The sequence below is a fragment of the Schistocerca serialis genome, chromosome 4, assembly GCF_023864345.2.
Source record: "Schistocerca serialis cubense isolate TAMUIC-IGC-003099 chromosome 4, iqSchSeri2.2, whole genome shotgun sequence".
NCBI lineage: Eukaryota > Metazoa > Arthropoda > Insecta > Orthoptera > Acrididae > Schistocerca > Schistocerca serialis.
Genome location: NC_064641.1, coordinates 687,181,807 through 687,204,509, shown reverse-complemented (window position 1 = coordinate 687,204,509; position 22,703 = coordinate 687,181,807). Strand labels below are relative to the sequence as shown.

Sequence of the window (22,703 nt, the reverse complement as noted above, 5' to 3'; positions counted from 1 at the left end):
CATCTTTCCGCACATCACTTAAGCACGTGCTATCCTAGTGTATATAGTTTATCTAACTGTTGTTCACAGAATGAATGTTGTAATGTCTACTGAATGAGTCAAGACTGTTAACAACAAATTCTATGGTGGAATATATAAAAGGGAAGGCAGAGTTAGCGTTCCAAGACCCCCCGAGCAATGGCTTACACAATGTTCACAAACTGACCCGAAAGATACGACCATCCATTTTTGGGCTAAGAATATTCTTGGCATGTGCAGAGTTGCCCCCAATCAGGTAACCTTTTTTGTACTAATAGAAGACTGACAGTGTACAGTGATTTAGCTAAATTTTGTTTTCATGTAGTGGTTTTGGTAAAAGTTATGTATTGGACCCTTTTTACATTTTTCCAATCTACATCTACATCTACATTTATACTCCGCAAGCCACTGTCATTACCTCCCTTTCCTGTTCCAGTCACGTATGGTTCGCGGGAAGAACGACTGTCTGAAAGCCTCCGTGTGCGCTCTAATCTCTCTAATTTTACATTCGTGATCTCCTCGGGAAGTATAAGTAGGGGGAAGCAATATATTCGATACCTCATCCAGAAACGCACCCTCTCGAAACCTGGAGAGCACGCTACACCGCGATGCAGAGCGCCTCTCTTGCAGAGTCTGCCACTTGAGTTTGCTAAACATCTCCGTAACGCTATCACAGTTACCAAATAACCCTGTGACGAAACGCGCCGCTCTTCTTTGGATCTTCTCTATCTCCTCCGTCAAACCGATCTGGTACGGATCCCACACTGATGAGCAATACTCAAGTATAGGTCGAACGAGTGTTTTGTAAGCCACCTCCTTTGTTGATGGACTACTACATTTTCTAAGCTCTCTCCCAATGAATCTCAATCTGGTACCCGCCTTACCAACAATTAATTTTATATGATCATTCCACTTCAAATCGTTCCGCACGCATACTCCCAGATATTTTACAGAAGTAACTGCTACCAGTGTTTGTTCCGCTATCATATAATCATACAATAAAGGATCCTTCTTTCTATGTATTCGCAATACATTACATTTGTCTATGTTAAGGGACAGTTGCCACTCCCTGCACCAAGTGCCTATCCGCTGCAGATCTCCCTGCATTTCGCTACAATTTTCTAATGCTGCAACTTCTCTGTATACTACAGCATCATCCGCAAAAAGCCGCATGGAACTTCCGACACTATCTACTAGGTCATTTATATATATTGTGAAAAGCAATGGTCCCATAACACTCTCCTGTGGCACGCCAGAGGTTACTTTAACGTCTGTAGACGTCTCTCCATTGATAACAACATGCTGTGTTCTGTTTGCTAAAAACTCTTCAATCCAGCCACACAGCTGGTCTGATATTCCGTAGGCTCTTACTTTGTTTATCAGGCGACAGTGCGGAACTATATCGAACGCCTTCCGGAAGTCAAGAAAAATAGCATCTACCTGGGAGCCTGTATCTAATATTTTCTGGGTCTCATGAACAAATAAAGCGAGTTGGGTCTCACACGATCGCTGTTTCCGGAATCCATGTTGATTCCTACATAGTAGATTCTGGGTTTCCAAAAACGACATGATACTCAAGCAAAAAACATGTTATAAAATTCTACAACAGATCGACGTCAGAGATATAGGTCTATAGTTTTGCGCATCTGCTCGACAACCCTTCTTGAAGACTGGGACTACCTGTGCTCTTTTCCAATCATTTGGAACCCTCCGTTCCTCTAGAGACTTGCAGTACACGGCTGTTAGAAAGGGGGCAAGTTCTTTCGCGTACTCTGTGTAGAATCGAATTGGTATCCCGTCAGGTCCAGTGGACTTTCCTCTATTGAGTGATTCCAGTTGCTTTTGTATTCCTTGGACACTTATTTCGATGTCAGCCATTTTTTCGTTTGTGCGAGGATTTAGAGAAGGAACTGCAGTGCGGTCTTCCTCTGTGAAACAGCTTTGGAAAAAGGTGTTTAGTATTTCAGCTTTACGCGTGTCATCCTCTGTTTCAATGCCATCATCATCCCGGAGTGTCTGGATATGCTGTTTTGAGCCACTTGCTGATTTAACGTAAGACCAGAACTTCCTAGGATTTTCTGTCAAGTCGGTACATAGAATTTTACTTTCGAATTCACTGAACGCTTCACGCATAGCCCTCCTTACGCTAACTTTGACATTGTTTAGCTTCTGTTTGTCTGAGAGGTTTTGGCTGCGTTTAAACTTGGAGTGAAGCTCTCTTTGCTTTCGCAGTAGTATCCTAACTTTGTTGTTGTACCACGGTGGGTTTTTCCCGTCCCTCACAGTTTTACTCGGCACGTACCTGTCTAAAATGCATTTTACGATTGCCTTGAACTTTTTCCATAAACACTCAACATTGTCAGTGTCGGAACAGAAATTTTCGTTTTGATCTGTTAGGTAGTCTGAAATCTGCCTTCTATTACTCTTGCTAAACAGATAAACCTTCCTCCCTTTTTTTATGGTGTGGATGTAAATATTAGGCTTTGCTACCAGTCAATTTGTTGCCACCACCAGACTTTCTGCTTTTCAATTCCCTGGCTTCACCAACTCTCAACCTAGACCTTGGGCTGTGTACAGATCAGCTTGTCACCATAACAAAGATTTCAGGGGTGGAGTGGGACATCCTACAATGTAACTTTAGCCACAGTTTTGTGTTGGATCACACAGAACTAATAGTAGCTGGAAGTAGGGCTGGCACAAGATGGGAGTTATATATCCACTATACAAAGGGGAGTAAACATTTAACATTCCGTATAAAACACTTCTAACTGTAAATTGGAAACAATGGAACCAAAATATTGCATCCAATAACATATGGCGTAATGTTTGATAGTATTATCAATGAGCTACTCAAGGAAATAGAAGAGCGACAAACATCTCCACTGTTACACAACATTTTTTTTTCCATGGGAAAGGAAACTTACCATACAACTAGGGCAATTACTGTGCTTTTAAGATATATACAGATTAAATTGTATTGTTTTCTGTATACTGTGGTACAATTTGCTTACAACGCATCAATATGACTCTTAAGCACAATCTGAATGTTGCACAGGCTTAAGGCGTGTGTTACGCGGAGTACGATTCATTGGCACTTGCGGAAGATGTGTTTCTAGTTTGCTAACTGATGGCAGATTTTTTCCTTTTATTCTGACCTTTGTATGTTATGTTTTCATCTTCTCTCTTGTGCTAGATGTGTACTCTCTCCGCGTGACATTTTAATAGTCATGGTAAACAGTCATGGTAAACACTATTTCAATTATTTCTACAAATGTGAAATGTAAAACGGCACAATTACCTGACAAAACATTCTATACAATGGCACAGCAGCGTAGCTAAATCCGACGGTCAAAACACCTGCAGCAGTTAAATAGTACAAAGTTGACTTCAACTTTTGTTCCCTTCCTCGATGCGCTGTTTGGGAGTCACTGTCCTTACGTTTCAGAGTTCTATAAGAAGATGAATGAAACTTTTGCTTGATGAATTGCGTTGGCCATGTTGACAACACAGAAGTTCGTTTGAGACAATGTCTGGCGCATGTGAACATTGTCCTTCAGGTAAAATGCACAGTTCCAAGTTTACATCTCCCTAAACACTTTCCGACATATCTGAAAAAGAAATACATTACTGAGCACAAAAAGGAAGACCTAACTTCAGCACTCAACATAACTAAATACTGTCGCTAACTAATCCGTCATTTTCAGGACGTAACATCGACGATTAATTGCATAAGCGGCTGTGATTGCATAAGCGGCTCTGCCCCGTACCGTAACAGACGACACTTAAATCCCGACCATCACAACAAAAACAAATTCAACAATCGAATTATCATTAATCGAAACAGGTCAACAATCGGACTTGTAAATCGATTATCGTATGGAACCTTACAGCGGTGTAGGTCGATTCCAGCCTACGTCTGCGCAGAAGTCTGTGTATGCAATATATCGCCCCAAATCTCGTGCGTTGTTGCGACGTACTTTCACTCTACTACTGACTCTACTACTACTAGAAAAGAAGTTTCATCGGTAAACAGTTACCTCCTAGCAAAAAATATTTCATTTCAGAAAGCTTAGCAAGTAAAGCCAAGTTCACACACGCATATAATGTGGCGCCACAGCTTCCTGCTTGATATAGTGGCATCGTGGGCTACCGCTCACACAGGACGCCACAATTTCTACCTAGTTGCACAGCTTTCAATATGGTGTCAGATGTTATAGTGCAGGTTGTGGCCCTAGAGCTGTGACACGAGTTAAATACAAGGAAGGCGAAACCCAAATGTTGGATCTGAAAATAGATTTCACACAGGGATAAATCGGGGGGAAAAACACACTTATAAAAGAAATAACACTCACAGACGAAAATGCTGTCTGCAAGCGCAAACTATCCAACAGCTGGCATGTAAATATCATCGGCAGAGACGCCAGTCTTCCCAGATTTTAAGATCTTATTATATTCGTTGTTATAGGCGTTTGGAATAACTAATTTTTAGTTTAACAACTGCCGTATCACACTGTGGAACTATTTCCTGCGTATAATACAAAATTTATACGATGTGTGGTCTCACAAATTACGAAGTTCATACGGCTCTCTTTTTTTGGTTAAATATATTGTTTCTTTATTCGTTCAAAGATCTTTTAAGATTGTGGGATACGTCATTGGTTTGCAAATAGCACGTGCGCGCGCGCACACACACACACACACATACACACACACACACAGAGTCACTTCTGCAGAAATTCAAACATAGGTTGCTGTTCTTGTAGTTCTAGAAGCTGCGAAAATGTACCTGCCGACCATTAATTTCACTTTTGTTCAGAAATAATATTAAAAAAAAAACACACACACACACAGAAATCGAACGGCGTACAGCAGCAATTACACCCCGATAACTCCAACAGAGTGCTCGTGTTTCGAAATACTGCCACCAGGGAGCAGTGGTGGTAGTAAAGTGACGCAACAAAGTACAACCAAGCTGAACTTTACGTGGCATGACAAAAGTTGCGTCTCTTAAGTTGTGCCACTAAAACTTGGAGTTCACACATCCAACTGCGATGCAACAACAGTATGTCACTAGCTGTGGAGTCACTTTTGTTGCGTATGTGAACTCGGCTTAATAAAGGGAACTCTTCTGTAACCTGTCTTCGCAACTGAAGAAGTGCGTGTGTCACAGGCAGAAAGAGTGATGTAAATGGTCAAAATATTATTTTACTTTTCGAGTTACTGTGAGAACCCAACGAATAACGAAATTATTTCGGAATGGGCATGGAGATGTAGAAACATGTATTCACGCCCGCAACTGTTCCGATAATTCGACAAAATTCTTAGCCTATAGTAGGAAAGTAGATTCATCACATGACAGTTAAATTACAATTCCTTACATCAGGACGAAGTTTTGAAGATTACAATTTTCGACTGCACTGTCCAAGTACGCAGTGAGCTAAATAGTGCATCGCAGATGTGAAGTTGCTATACATACATTGTTCCATGAAGTACTGGTACATCAATTATCTGATATATCAATTGTAAAAAGGTATATAACATTTTTACATTTTTAGATGTGTTCAGATCTTCAAATATTCTGATAAACTATAGCAGAGGTTAATGAGATATCTTCTACTTTGTTCTGAGTATCTGGAGATTTTCAATTCTACCAGCAAAATGTTAGAGACTTTTAGAATTATAATTAGCTACCTTCTTATCCTGCTCCTTGTATTCCATGCTCTTTATTTCCCACACACATCTGTGACTACTATGTATTTCGATAAATTTGGCAATTACCTCTCTAGAGAATTGACGTGAAGAAATCACTGCAGATTTCAGTGTGCACACAAAGATGAGCAACAATAGACTGTACAAGAGCAGATTCACAAGAAGACACGTTTCATGCTCCATATTTGTGGTGATTTCCCGCTATACACTACCATTTGCCTGTGTGCATGTGTGTAACAGGCATGGGACTTCACTGCTCGTCGCCAGATTAGAACATGGGTTCTCAGTGTGAGGAAGAGGATGGTGAGAGTATGTCCATGGATGGCTCCTGATGACAGAATAACAACATTTATTGATCAACTGCAATACATTAGCTATGGGCACCCTGGGCGAGGTTTGCTTCCATTCGTAATATTCTTGGCATTCTCATATGCACCCACTGTTGCGTCTAAAGCTGCACTGCCATAACTCGAATCTACTACCTCGACAGTGGTGCTCCGACCTTGCACTGACTTACTGCGACATTTGGAACCACACACCACAGGCATCTTGTGCTGGCGGCTGTAGGTGTGGCACTGGGATAGATCAGTGCTGTGTCTCAGTGAACATCCCCAGGGGCGGTTGCCTGGCGTCGGCGGGGCGGGATCCCTGTCTCCTGCCCTGGCCATGGCGTTCTTGGCGGCAACATCGCAGGACGTTGGCGATAGTGCATTACTACAATGCACCCCAAGCAATGACTCCCTTGAGAGGCGGCTGCCTGCTGATGCTGTCCGATGTTAGTTACAGCGGCGGCGTCCTCTAGCGCTTTCTAGGTGAGGACCTGCATTACGACGATGACTACTACAATATTTACAATGACAGTGACGACTTTGGACTGGTGGTGGGGCTAAGTGACACAGGCCCTGCATCCCTCTAACGCCTCATGACGGACGACGTTGATGAGCTGGCTGCCAGTTCTTAAGTAGGGCTCTGTGCCGCTGATGTCTGCTGTTCTTCTTCCCTAGTAGGTCGGTGGAATGTTCTGGTGTTGTTCAGCTGGCATAACTGACCCGATTACCGCCCTCGATGTCGACACCCTGGCATGCAGCGAGCTGCTCCATGGCACGTCTTCTACTGTGTACCGACCTGGTCGTTGACACAGTGATCTCCTTCCTGTTGCTGAATTTGGCGCTCCACCGACCCAATTACGCCACGGTATGGAGCACTGAACCCAATGTGACCCACATACGACTTCTGGCTCCCAATATTCTCCACATTTTAACTAGCTTCACTACTGCAAAACTAACTTAGTCACTCTCATCTTCGACCTTCTACATTGCAAGAGTCTGTACAGACATAGACCAAGTCCATAAAAAATACAGAAGAAATAAAGATTATGTAATAACAATAATCGAATTTATCACAAGTGACTGCTTTGGACAAGTCTGATGTAAAGGCAAATTATTACGTATATATTAGATGTATGCTGAATGGAAAAGAAATTGCAATGCTGGTAGGTGTGTTTCTACGTCTGATAGATTATGTGTCTACAGATTTCATATCAGTCATATAACAGTGGTGCCAGTGGGGACACTATGTTGGAGTTAACCAGGGTTTCATTAAATACACAATGTAACAGATGTGGGCTTTAGTTACCTTTGTCACTGAACAGGCTGTCTTGATGTTAGTCAAGAACGCCTTTAAGCTGACAAAGATGCCATTATCAAAGAACCACTCACTTTGAATGAGGTTGTGTGATACAGCTATGAGAAGATGGATGTTCCTTCTGCGATACTGCAGAAAAACTTGTAAGGAATATAGCCACTGCACATGATCGCCAGCGGCAGTGGTCAAGAGAATGTTCGGTCGCAAGAAAACTAGAATCCACATGCCAATGTGTTACTACCAAGAGGGACAAAGATCATGTTCAGTGAGTGGCTAGCCGGCCGGTGTGGCCATGCGGTTCTAGGCGCTTCAGTCTGGAACTGCATGACTGCTACGGTCGCAGGTTCGAGTCCTGCCTCGGCCATGGATGTGTGTGATGTCCTTAGGTTAGTTAGGTTTAAGTAGTTCTAAGTTCTAGGAGACTGATGACCACAGATGTTAAGTCCCATAGTGCTCAAAGCCATTTGAACCATTTTAGTGTGTGGCTCTGGCACATCTTACTTCATCTGAAGCAGCAGTCTGAGCGGCAGATGGCACCACAGGCAATCAACTAACTTATAAATCAGTTACTTCAAGGTCAACTATGAGCCAGATACGTGGTAGCGAGCATTCTACTGACTCCAAACTATCGCCGATTGTGACTTCAATGGTGTCAAGGTTGAGCTTCTTTGGAGTGTATGGTGGAGGTTTATTGTGTTTTCTGATGAAAGCTGTTTCCGCTGTGATGCCAGTGATGGCCATGTGTTTGTTAGAAGGTGACCAGTTGAGGGCCTGCAACCAGCCTGTCCGTGTGCTAGACACACTGGTCCTACACCTGGAGTCATAGTCTGGGGTGCAATTTAATATGACAGCAGGAGTACACACATGGTTATCCCATGCACCTTGAGTGGAAATTTGTATGTCAATTTTCTGATTCGACCTGATGTGCTGCCATTCATGAACAGCATTTCTCTGTGTGTTTTCGGACAGGATAACTCTCGCCCACATACCACTGTTGTAACCCAACATGTTTTGCAGAGTGTCGAAACTTTGCCTTGGTCTGCTCAACCACCAGATGTGTCTCCAATCGAGCATATACGGAATATCATTGGGCAACAACTCCATCATCATCCACAGCCAACATTGTCCATTCCTGTATTGATCGATCAAGTGCAACAGGCATGCAAATCCAACTGGCAAACTGACATACAGCACCTGCACAACACAATGCATGCACATCTGCATGCTTGCATTCTGCTCTCTGGTGGTTTAATCCCATTACCAATATGCCAGCATTTCACATTTGAAATTGCTTATCTCACACTGACATTAACATGTGATCTTGCAAAGTTAATCACTTGCCTATTATAATTGTCGCCTAGTCGTAGATATTGCTATAATCGCACTATTTCACTCGCATTTATGGAGCTTGTTAGCACTTGATGTTAGATTGGCATTGTGGTAATCGCTGCTGCTTGCTGAATCGCTGCTGTGTCTCGATGTTGATGCTGGTTTTAAATATGGTTGTCTAGGGGTAAAAAGATGAGGTGCCGTGTTTTTGATGTGTTTTTGATGATAAATAACGAACGAAACCAACAAATATTTAAACTTCATATATTTATTACTCTGGTGGCCATCTTAATTCCACTGTCCACCAAAGACAATGACACAACACAAAGTAGTATTTCTTTTACATGTTCAGTTTTAGATTGCCCTGCAGATATATTTTCAGGAATTTCATATCATCAGTCAGTTTCAAACTTTTGTCATTTACTTTCAATGAGTGGTCATTTTGTTGCTTAGAGTGGGGTACATGAAACCTCATGGCTACCATTATTTCAGTATTTATTACAAGTTTATTTCTTTCAAACCAGTGTGTTAGCTCCAGCAATGATGTGTTTGTAAGTGACTGAAGATCTTTTTGGTTTAACCCTGTAGTCGATATACTTGTGTCATCAAGAAATAAAATTTTGTTTCTCATGGACAGATCATCTACACACAAATGAAAAAAGGATTGAACCCAATGTCGACCCTTGTGGCACACCACATTTCATTGTAGCTTGTTCTCATAAGTATGTTGTTGTTTTTATAACGTTTCCAGCGACTTTACCTTCTTTAAGAACAACTTTTTGTTGTTTGTTAGTAAGATATGACCTAATCTATTCATTTGGAGTACCTCTGATTCTCTTTCTTTCCAATTTATGTGAGAGAATAGCATGATCTATATTGTCAAATGATCTGGATGGGTCCACAAATATTCCAGTAAGCATTTCCTTTTCATCTGTAGCCTTTAGGATAGCATGCAGTAATTCATGGACTGCTGTGATTGTGGATCTTGATTACCTGAAACCATGATGATGATTTGACAGCTAATTGTTTTTCTTAATAAACTCTAGCAACCTATTACAACAGAGCTTCCTGAAGATATTTGAGAAGCCATTAAGCTGAGATACATGCCGGTAATTGTTAACATTGTCTGTAGGTCCCTTTTTGTGCATGGGGGTTACCTTTCCAAACTTTAGGAGATTTGGAGATGTAACTGTTGAGACGGAGTCATTAGTAATAAGCTTCAGTGGTTCTACAATATAATGTCCTGTTTGGTTTATAATACAGAATGAAATATCATCAAAACCATACGAAAATTTCTTTAATAATCAAACTACCAGTATGAGATCATTGTGTCTGACCTGTGTGAGAAACATAGACCCACTGGGAGTTTTGTGGTTTTCAGTGTGATGCACATTAAGAGTTTGAAAGTTGCTTTGGATAAAATCATTTGCCATTTTGATAAAGTACTCATGAAAGATATTGTCTACTGAAGTGGTATCAACTACTTGTTCATCTCTTTGCCACTGATGCAGTGCCTGTTTTAGATATGATGATGTTGCATGTGGGTCATGTCTTGTATTTTGATTCGCAAATGTATTCATGATTATTCCATTTTTGCATTTTCAATAACTTTGTGGTAGATCCTACTGTACTCCTCAATATAATTTTGCATTTCTAATGATACAGTATTTTTCATGAATGCACAAATCTTTTGTTTGCGCTTGAAATTTGTATACCTTTAGTAATCCGAATTTTGTTTCTAGTTAGTTTTAATTCGCATTGCTTAAGTGGTAAGGCTACATAAAAAGAGTATTGACATGTTCCATGAAAGATATTGAACATTATGTTTACATGTGTTTCGTTGAACACTTCATCCCATGTCTCCCAGATTAATTGGTGGCAAAAGTTTGCTATATTACCATCACAGATCCCTGCACTCAAATATTTAAATGGTGATATTTTCTCTGTTCATAATTCCAATGTTAGTTCAATTCGGTAGCTGCATTATCAGCACTTTGGATTGCTAAGTGAAATAGCCCAAGGTTCGATTCCCAGTTGCTCTGGAGATTTTCTCCACTCGGAGACTTAGTGTTGTGTTGTCCTTACGTTCTTATCGTCATAAATGATATTCCTCTGGCTGTATGAGCTCTTCCAAAACAAAATAAATTACAAAAAATCCAGAGTTAACAACAGGATATCATGTTTACTATAGTCCACACTTACTGCTTTACCATTGTCTGGTGAGTAAACATTTAGTCTATTGCAGTATTACAGTGCCTAGAGATTCTTGTTGGTGCATTTACTGTGGGGATTAAATTGAAACCCTTTGCCACATAATACATCTCTGTAGTTTGAAGGTTTCAAAAAATCAGTGTCAGAGCCACCACAGACGATTTTCTTTTTTGTTGGTTCTAAATTAACACCATTTCAAATTTATGCAAGAAGTCTTCATAGGCACCACTGGGGGATCTGATAGGGATACCACGGTAAGGTGGGTGCCGGTAAGTTCAGTAGCTTTTATTTCAAATACGTGTACCTTGATCAAACCAGAAAAAGTTTGGATTTCTTTATAACTCAGATTATGCTTTGCAAAGATAGCTGTCCCACCACACTTTTAATGAAATCTGCCAAATGGACTGCCTAGGGGAAAAAACAGAGATCTTTACAGTTTCTGTTTGTTGTTTTTTACGCAATGCTCCATCATGTAGATAACATCAATTTTAGGTCAGAGTCTAGTATTAATCTTAGTTCTTGCAATTTGTTAATCAGAGATTCAACATAATATGAAATGGGAGAAAGTTATTTTTGTTTTGCTTATTATTATCACAACTAATTTATATCAGAAAAGGAATTTAGTTCAAGTAAAGACATGATCTTAGCACAGTGAGTGAAGACAAACACTTTCAAGTATCAAGTATTTCATTAGCAGGAACCATTGATAACACCAAGAAATTAACCACTTTGTGTGTGTCTCGACCTCACACTGATAGTGTTGACATGTTTTTCAATAAATAGACAGAAGTTCTAGATAAAATTTCAAGTAAAATGGTCAACATAGTATTGTGTGGAGACATATACGTAAACACAGATAGCAAACGTGGAACTAGTAGTCCTAGGCTCCTCATAAATATCCTTCAGAGTTTTGGCGCGTCATTCTGGGACAATAGTGCAACAAGGCTTACTACAATGACTGCATCAGTAACTGACCATGTGGCCACAAATACGGGCAGGGAAAAGTGTGATGTATCTGTAAAAGATCTGGGATTATCAGCCCATTCTGTGAAATAATAACAGTAAAATCGAGTATGGCCAAATTCCATAAATTGCAAGCTTACAAGAGAAATTTATTAGGTCTTAAAATACAAGATTTTTCAAGAATTGGAATACAAAGCTAGAATGAAGTTTATACAGAAACCAATATAAATGTTAAATTCTCAACATTACTTAAACTGCAGATTGAAAAGTTATCAATGTCTCACACAAACACATAGATAACAGCAGGTATTAATCCATCCCACTCCAATGGTGAATTACACTCAACACTGCGAATTTTGTTTTCCACTACATTGTCTAGCCTCATTCAATACGATTTTGCATAGCTCTCACATACTCCTTTCTAGAAACTGAGTGGACTAGGCATCAGTTCTACATAGTATGACCATAGGAAAGCCAGTGTTAACTCAGTGTCGCACTGCAGCTACGCTTCACACTCAATCCTTTCTGAACAAGACGTTATAGAGCTTTTAAAGAAATGTGTTACTGAAAGTGAGAGTGACAATGATTATGATGACAGTGATTTATTTGTTAACAATTCAAGTGAAATGATGATGGAAACAGTCCACCCTGAAGACTTTCAAAAAATATGACACAATGAAATGTTTTGCATTTACGTAAATGTATTTGAATGAAAACCCACTTCTTGTTTCAATGTAGACTCCAATTGTTGTTCAGTGGCCTCATTGTTTCCACAATTCTCTGTGGTACAGACGCCACCTGGGTGTGGCGATTTAAATAAGAGCCCTATCCCTGCATTATGGAGTACAAAGGTTTAAGAACTCATCCCAAACCCTTAAATAATTTAGTTTCATAAAATAGAATTAAAATGAGTCACAGTTCTTGAATTTCTATCACAGATATAAAAAGATTTATAGAAAGGTGCTGATTAACAAGTTGTTTAATGAAATATTAATATACAATGCAGAGGATAAAAACAAAGCGGTCTGGGATGGCATAAAAGAGGAAACAGGGAGAGACAAACAAAGGCATAAGAACATACTGATAAAGCAGGGGGAGACGGCAATAAATGATCCACACCACCTAGCAAACTATAAGAATCAATATTATTCAAGGTTTATAGCGAAGTTACAGAAAAAATTTCAAAAACCGAATATAACACCTGTAAATAACTATGCATTAAGTATAATGATGTTGCTGGTAACCACAGAGCATGAAGGAATCATCATTCCTAAAAAATAGAACCAGTTACGAAAGCCAGATTAACGAGTTACTTGAATAATCACAATTTGGTTTCCAAAGTGACGACAGTACAGACTCAGTCACATTAGATGTCACAAAGTGGCATTTGATGCTCTTGACAAAGATGAGTGCATCACAGGCATATTTTTAGTTCTTTATAGGGCTTTTGATACTATTGACCCTTTCTATTAAATAAGCCAGAAGGATTTGGAATAAGATGGGGAGCTAATAACTGGTTCTGATCGTGCCTAGCAAATAGGATAGAAAGAGCAGAGATAACATTCATCTCAAATAAGTCTAATGTTTTGGTAAAATATTCACCAGAGCCAAAATACATGAATATAGGAGTTCTTCAGGATAGCATTTGAGGACAAATACTTTTGCTGATGTATACCAATGACTTTTCCACAAGTGATACTTATCAAAAGTACCCTTTGAAGAGAAAGCAAATAAAACCCCCAAGGAAGTTCACAATTGATCAGTAAGCAGTAAAGTGGTACTGAACATAAAGAAACAAATGCCATGAATTTCTCTTTGAAGATGGAAAATGATAATGTTAAATTGGTCATGGAACAAGATCTAAACTGAACCTACGTCTATCAAGCAAGAATAAACATAAAACTCAAGGTAGCATTTTCTACCAAGGAATAAAACTGTACAATAAATTACAAAAGGAAGGTAAAGAAATTGCTAAACTAACTTATTTAAAAAGGATGTTAAAAATACCTGTTAACCCAAATACTCTGTTGACTGAAGAACTGCTTAGATAACATGGAGTAGGGATTGAGTAAAAAATGTACCACAAATTATAACACTGATAACATAACATTTAACATTCCACATAACACTTTAACACTATATTTTTCCTTCTTTTTTCCACCTTTTGATAAAATTTACTCCTAAAGGTAAATATTGTATAATACTAAAACCTTATCATCTTTCTGAGCTCAACATCTCATTTGTTACAGAGTGATGCTGACTCAGTTGAACGGGGTAACAAATGGCAAGTTGCAGTTCACAAAATGGTCCATGGTATCAGCTGATAGTGTGCGTAGTATTGTGGAACTATGTGTTTGCATTATGTGCAGTACAGGGAGCTGAGTGAAGTGTAGTATTAGCCTTTTATCACCAATAAAAACATTTATTTGTAAAACACTATTGTAGACTAGTGGTAGCCCGAATGAGGTAGCACTACTTTAAACATACTGCCCTTGCGTTTGGGAGGTTAGAGGCTCCACTCTTCATCCAGCAATCCTGATTTACGTTTTCCATGGTTTCCCTAAGCGATTTTAGGCAAATTCTGAGATGGTTCCTACTATAAGGCTATGGACAACTACCTGTCCCATTCTTGTCATTCTAGACCTGTAAGTCTGTAAATGTCTGTATATGTGAATTACTTTATTTTTGTTGTTCTTAAACTGCAATTCGAAGACATCTCCAATATCCTTGTAAAAGAAATATATGGAAAAATAAAAGTACTACCACTAATACTGCTAATATTACCACTACTACTGTTACTACTACCACAATTTAACATAACAGTCGCGACACTCACTGCTGTAAAAGTTGTTACCGTTTGACAGATGGGGTGGCACTAGCGCTCCAAGCATCGGCATAATGTTTGTTTTGCACCCATTTCCTACGTAATTTACGAAATACTTGAGTTATTTTATTGCCTCCAAGGATTTGTGTAGTATCAGAAGGCATATATGTCTCTAAAAATGATTCTAAAATAAGAGCAAGTGTGGACAAAAACCATGAATCGAGTGGCAAGCTACAACACATTCGTGAAGAAACACTTGTGACGTTACATTGTATTGCAGCTTACCTCGTTGATATCAAAAGAATATAAACACACAGATTCACACGTAAGAAGCACAGACATGTACCTCTACATGCAAAAGCGATCGACAGCTCATTTATCGTTCTGTAGTCCTACTGTGTTTGTCATTGTCGCCTGTTGCCACAAGTACGACCTTCATCTTTACATTATCCTAAGTGGGACAAGCAACTGCCAAACAGTGGGTGAAATATGTTGAAAACATTATAATGAGCTGATTACATTACATTTCACGCAAAACCAAATATTTGAATAATTTTCAAACAATCTGTCAGTGAACAAGGTGCTAACAAAATAATGTCGTCACACGAAGGAACAAGGAAAATTATGTGACTAACAACAGAAGTGAATGAAATACATACCAAACATTACGATTTTGTAAGACACGAATAACCGCACTTAATCTAACCACTTCATAGTCAAAGCAGGTCTGTGTTGACGATTCACACGCATCTGGCACTGATACATGGAGAGCTGAACTGGATGCTTCTGTGTCATAGGACTGTTTTACAGCTTTAGATGCATTGTCGAATCTTTGTGGCAGTTTTCTCTTCATCGTCAGTTGAGGTGGCATATTTGGGATGTCAAACAGTGTGGGTACTGCATTCCACACGAGTTTATTATTGTCTGCGTTCATGAACTGGTTTTGTTCGAAATGTAGCGAACAAAACCTAATATTATTATACAGGTAAACTGAGTCTTTTTTCATAAGTTCTTCTCGTCTGTTATTAACTAGCCATTTTCCGCTCCTGAAACGAAACATTAATCATTAATACACATGTAGTTTGCAAGTGAATCCTGACAGTACAGTTTAGTAACATGATGGTATATACCTCTCAGGATCCTTAGGATACCTAACAAAAAGGCAGCTATGGTGTCTTCTTCCTGTTGTTGCTGCAATTTATTGCGCTACAAACGTTTCCGCTTGTAAAAACCATTGTAGAAATCAAAATAAACAACTACTATTCGCTATCACGAACGCGCCGAACCCACAGTTTAAGTTGCTGGCCGCTTGGGGTGCTGCTGGCGCGATAGGCAACAAAACTACTACTTCTTCTACTACTACTACTACTACTACTGCTATGTACTATGATAGTAGGGTGGTTGTTGCAGTGGGGATGGAGTATGTGTATGTGTGTGTGTATGCGCGCGTGCATGCCTATTAATGTTTCTGTCTATTATCTTATTTCGTAATATAATAGCAAACATCCTAATTTAAAACAATTTAAACAATAGAAAATATTGTATTAACAATGAAAAACAAAAATACTGTAGATTGTGCTGGGATACACGCTAAATTTCTTATATTATTGCATAAAATATAGGCTCCCAGTGTCTATAATAAGGAAAAAATCTTTTGGACATAGATGTTTCCCAGGGATTCTAAAGTTTGGAGAACAAAATCTGTGTCCAGAAAATGGCGAAGAGAGGATACGGAAAATGAGTGTCGCGTATCGCTTCTTCCAATCATGTCAAAAGTATTTGAAAAAGCTGCTGCTATTCAGATTCGAAATTTTATCGAAAAATATGAGATTATTTTGAAAATAAGTTTGCTGCCAGTGTGCAAAAAGCACTACAGATACAATCAACAAGTTTGCTGCCAAGACTAACACACCATTAGACAATAAGAATAAATTTGCAGAGGTCTTTTGTGACTTCCCTCAGGGTTCCATACTAAGACCTATTTTGGCTCTGTTCTACGTTAATAACGCAGCAATGGAAATAAAATCATATAACTTTTTTTTGCAGGTGATACAAATATGTTAACTGAGGGCCATGAGTCTGAAAACATCTCTATATGCGTCCTCACTACAATAGACTTCAACTCAATGGATTAACCCTAAAGATCCCAAAAACCTATATGATCCAGTTAAAAACAAAACATCCAAAAGCTCAGGAAATTAATGTAAATTGTAAAAATCATGTTCTTGAAGAAGTGGATTCTGCGAATTTTTTTATAAATGAAACAAGAATTTAAATTGGAACAAATGTGTTTAGTATTTTGTAAATAAATTATAAAGCTTTCCATTTGCTGTGCAAGTATTAGACAGTGCCACAAAAATAAACACATGGAAAATAACACACTAAAGCTATTTTCTACCGGTTACTAGATATAGTACTGTTTTTGCATAAATTTGAGCAACATATTGTGCATAATACAGCTGCGGAAAACAATCATTAAAAACATGTTCACATCCTAGGATATCACATGACCCATTATTTAAAGATCTGAAATTATTAAACGATTCCTTCCCTATTTATCTGTGACAGTATCATCCTTTTACATAGCAGTTTATAATTATTCAAGGAAAACTATAATGAGGTGACAAAAGCCATGGAGCCGTGATGTGCACATACACATACATGTGGCAGTATCACATACACAAGGTATAAAACAGCATCACAGTGGTCTAGCTGTCATTTATTCTCAAGTGATTCATATGAAAAGGTTTCTGACATTATTATGGCTATAACAGGAATTAACAGTCCTTGAATGGGACATTCTATTTTGGAAATCGTTAGGGAATTCAATACTCCAAGATCCACAATGTCAAGAGTATGAGGAGGATAACAAATTTCAAGCAATACCTCTCACCATGGCCAATGCAGTATCCAACATCCTTCACTTAACGACAAAGAGCAGCAGCATTTGTATAGAGTTTTCAGTGCTAACAGACAGGCAACACTGCATGGAATAACAGGATTATCAATGCAAAACGTACCTCGAACGTATCCATTGGTAAAGTGTGGCGAAATTTGGCATTAATGGACTAAGGCAGCAGATGACCGAAATCAGTACCTTTGCTAACAGCACGACCGACTGTCACGCATCTCCTGGGCTTGTGAACATAGTAGTTGGACCCTAGACGATAGGAAAACGGTGCTCTGGTTAGAGGAGCCCCGATTTCAGTTGTTAAGAACTGGTGGTAGGGTTCGAGTGTGGTACAGACCCCACAAACTGTGGACTCAAGTTGTCAACAAGGCACTGTGCAAGGTGGGGGTGGCTGCATACAGTATTAGCTTTGTTTCCATGGAATGGACAGGGTCCTCTGGTAAAACTGAACCGATCATTGATTGGAAACAGCTATGTTCAGCTACTTGGAGACCATTTGAAGCCATTCATGAGTTTCATGTATCCAAACAATAATGTGCTGTCACCAGACCACAGTTGTTCATAACTGGTTTGAAGAACTATTCAAGCATATGATCTGGACACCCAGATCACCTGACGTGAATCACACTGAACGTTCACGGGACATACTTGAGAGGTCAGTTTGTGCACAAAATCCTGCCCTAGCAACACTTTCACAGTTATGGATAGTTATAGAGGCGGCATGGCTCAGTATTTCTAGCCGGCCTTGGTGGCCGTTCGGTTCTAGGCGCTGCAGTCCAGAACCGTGGGACTGCTACGGTCGCAGGTTACAATCCTGCCTTGGGCATGGATGTGTGTGATGTCTTTAGGTTAGTTAGGTTTAAGTAGTTCTACGTTCTAGGGGACTGATGACCTAAAATGTTAAGTCCCATAGTGCTCAGAGCCATTTGAACCATTCAGTATTTCTGCAGGGGATTTCCAATGACTTCTTGGGTCCATGTCACATCCAACTGATGCACTATGGGCAATAAGAGATCTAGCACGATATTTGGAGGTATCCTACGACTTTTTCACCTCAGTCTATTTTGATCACTCATATGATATGAGAAATAAAGATATTATTACCATTTGAACTCACAGGCTGAGACTTCCCAGCATATGGAGATGAAAATTTACAACAAACATTCTGAGTGTGAACTTGGATTCACCAAAAAAAAAAACCGCTACATGATACTCTATTTCAACTATGCTATTGCTCAGCTGAAGGTTTCATGAAGTCGAACTGAATGTCTGAGCAGGATATAATTCATCAATTGCCTTTTGATGTGAATACAAATGTCTTTTAACAGAAAAGTTGTGTTAATGTTAATACTTTATTAACTACAGTTTTAAGACACTGAAGTTGTATTATATATTTTCATCATGTCTCCTTTACTCTAATCAAATGATTAGCAGATGTATCTTATGAAATAAATAAATCACAATTCATAAAAAAATAGATCACACTCAAAACTAAATTTTTGCAAATGTAAAAGAAATAAAAAATATAAAATATTATGCTGCCACAGCTATGTAGACGATATCGTAAGCCTCATAGATAAACCACAGGAAAATACAAACAGTTTACAAATGCAGATAAATAACATATATCACAACATTCAGTTCACTCTGGAAATATAAAAAATATAGAAAAGGAACAGCTACAAACACGATTATAAACAAGAAATCAAACTACCCTTATACTCAAACAGTGGCAGCTAACAGACATATGGTAGATAGAATGCCTGGACACCTCTAATCAAAAAAAATTATCAAGAAGAACTAAACATGATCATCAACATAGCACGAAACAATGTCCATAAAGTCAAGTCAGTAAAACAGCTATGTAATACTATCAAAATCAAAATACAAGCAGAAGACTGCAAAATTACAAACAACCTAAATATACCAGTGCATAACAACAATACATAATGAATAACAATAACACATAATGCATACTCACACCAAAAAACTCTTCCTTCAACACAACTATAAAATTTCACATCATAACATAACATTTATAACATTTTCAAAAACATAGCTCAATACAAAAGAAATCTAAAACTTTGACAGAACAGAAAGACAAATGCAGCAGTGCAGAAATATGTGAAACTGCACAAAAGTCTAAATATATAGGAATGACAAGAAGAAATTTTAAAAACAAGTATAAAGAACACAATAAGCACTCCGTATGTCATGAACAACTAATAAAAGGAAATCACTACCACACTGGGATAAGAACAGGCACAACAGCCTTATACCATAACAAGAAAAGGAAGGGAAAGCTCACTTTACAGGACAACCAGGAGGAGCTGTAAAAAAAGTTCCCAGAATTTTGTTGTAACTATTTATGACATCTGGTTTCGCAGGACAGACTGGATCAGGTTGCGAAAGGGCGCCCAAATCAGTTGCTATTAGTTGCACAAACATACAAACTTTATTTTGCTAAAACACTTAATCACACAAGCCCTTAAAAGAATTCAGAAACAATACAGATGAAGGCCAGAACACAAGTTCTTTAAGTTGCCTTAAGGAATACACATGTTTCAAGGCCTTAGTTACAAAATAGAAGAACTGAGGGCTTAAGGCCTGGATAACAAGAATTTAAAAAATTTTAAAAGGTTTTAAATAAATTACTTTTCAAATTTTAATTTAAGATGGCTGAAGGCTTTATCTTAAAATATTTAACATAAAGTTCGGCTGAAGGCCATATAGTGAACATAGAACAACTCAAGGCTTAAGGTCTGGATAACAAAATTAAGATAGAAATGAAAATTCTCAAATATTCAAATGATTTTTCAAATTTTAACTTAAGATGGCTAAAGGCCTTATCTTACAATATTTCTCGTAGAAGTTCGGCTGAAGGCCACATACTGAACATTAAAACAAACTAAATTAATAGGCATCTGATGGCCTTGCACAGTACTTGAGACTAAAAGAAAATCACAATCCAAAACAACAGAACAGTGGTGCTCAGAAGTGCTCGAAAGGTCGGCCTGAGGAGGTAACTGTAACATAAGCTTGGGTGAGAGAGGCAGCCGAGAGTAAGACTATACAATCGGATGGCAACTCGACCCAGGGAAAGCTGAAGGAGCGACCGACAACCTAATCAATTCCCTTCCAACCAACAGCACAAGAACAGATAATGTCAGCGAGGACGAAGATACTAGCAGCACTGCATCTTCAAATACAGCCAAGGCACAATAACCACTCAAAAATAGGAACAAACGCCAAGGGCTGTCGAACTACTTGCTGTGCCGGACAACACCGACATGGCGAGGAAAACACACTGCCAAGAAACCATGCCAATGACAAGGGCAGGCAACGGAATGCTAATGGCCACAAGGCAGAAGACACCGCTGGTGCACTACACTAATAGGTTACAATCAATTCAATAGTTGAACACCATACAGGAAGACGGCTGCAAAATTTTGGAGACTCCCGCTCACCATACATTGCTGCTTGCAGGAACAGCCCAGTAAGCAACAACCGGCAATGAACGGTCACAGCAGTTGAGGTTTCATAACAGATTAACTGATTACTCAACTCCAGTATCCAGGGGGGCAACGAACTTTGCAGCTCTCGCAGCTAGTGCCTCACAAATCCGACCACACATGCACGCCACCAGCGGCCCTGAGCTGACCTTGCGCCACAGAGACTTCCTCGCTACTCTGTCACAACTGACCGACTGCCTACTTCAGTACTAAGATAGCGTCCTGCAAGATGACCAACTGACAAGGCCCAGAAACGGTCGAAGGACCAAAATACACGTCGCCCGATAAGACGACCGACCGAACAACCAACTAATTCATTCCCCCTGCAGTCGACTTCCATCAGATAGTACATGTGTGTCGCCAGCGGTCGGAGAGTACTGGCTGTCCGGAGCTCACTGGCGCTCTGTCCCAACTGCACACCGACAGAGGACGACCCGGAAATACTAGCGGTCGCTCCAGAGATAGTACAACAGTGCACTTATCGATAAGTGCCGCTGCTGCCACTCACAACAAGCAAACCAGCAACTTAGAGACGCCAGTAAATCGAATAAGAAACGAGGCGACAGTACCGTAAAGACAAGATGACTAGCAATAAACGGCATGAACACGAGCCGGGCATGGCTCAATTTATTACCGTAGTATTAGTACACATTTACTTAATCGCCTTCTAAATAGGATCCTTCAGCACACACACACTTGTTCCACTACTCCTGCCATTGCTGGAAACAACGATGAAAGTGCTGTATTGGAATGTTCCAAAGTTCATCCATCACTTTGGTTTTGATGTCTTCTACAGTGACAAAACCTTTGATACCCCTTTTGATCTTGGGGAATCCGCTTGTGTTATGCAAGGCGAGTAAGGAGGCTGGTAAAGGAGTGGAATGTTCGTTTCTGTGAACTGTATCACCACAACAAGTGATATACGGGAGAGAACAATGTCGCGTGCATCTCTGTTGCCATTGTGTCTTCAGATTGCCCCCCCCCCCCCCACACACACAATCGTTTCGAAATCTGTACTTAGAATGGGCTGTTAACATTTTGTCCATCTTGTACAAATTCATGGTGCACCGCACCTTCGTTGTCGAAAAATGTAATGAACATCACTGTTGTTCTGGATCTGACATGATGGCTTTCTTTGGTCAAGGAGAGGAGGTTGTGTGCCATTCTGATGATGCCAGTTTTTTAAGGGTTGTACACGTACACCCAGGTCTCATGGCCAGAAACGATTGTTTTAAGAAATGTCGGGTTATCTGTGCTTTTTTCAAAACATTCGGCCACAGTCAACAAACGAGTTTCCATTTGATCCATAGTAAGCATCTGCAGGAAAATTTTGCTCTGTCACGTTTTATCTTCACATCATAAAACAGGATTGCGTGAATTAATTCATGAGAGATCTGCAATTCTTGTGCCAGCTCGTAGATGGTCAGTCATCAGTCTGACCTGATTAACTGTTTCATTTATGCGGCCCTTTATTTGTTTCTGGAGGTGCTGCAGTGTAGTGCTAATCTCCCAACGATTCCTGTCCATCTCTAAATATTGAATACCACTTGTAACCGGCTGTTTCCTTTACAACAGCGTCCAC

The 22,703-nt window shown here is 39.5% G+C and overlaps 1 protein-coding gene across 1 annotated transcript in view; it reads right to left on the bottom strand.

The window, feature by feature from the left end:
- The window catches only part of LOC126473180 (cytochrome c oxidase assembly protein COX11, mitochondrial), a 35,653-nt gene extending 31,785 nt beyond the window's left edge, over nucleotides 1–3,868 (bottom strand). The window contains exons 1-2 of the mRNA XM_050100068.1: nucleotides 3,786–3,868; nucleotides 3,317–3,626 (exon numbers count right to left, since the gene is read on the bottom strand). Coding sequence (XP_049956025.1) covers nucleotides 3,317–3,565 — 249 coding nt within the window. The 5' untranslated portion in view covers nucleotides 3,566–3,626; nucleotides 3,786–3,868. The remainder of the gene's footprint in view (nucleotides 1–3,316; nucleotides 3,627–3,785) is intronic.
- Nucleotides 3,869–22,703: the final 18,835 nt, after the last annotated feature.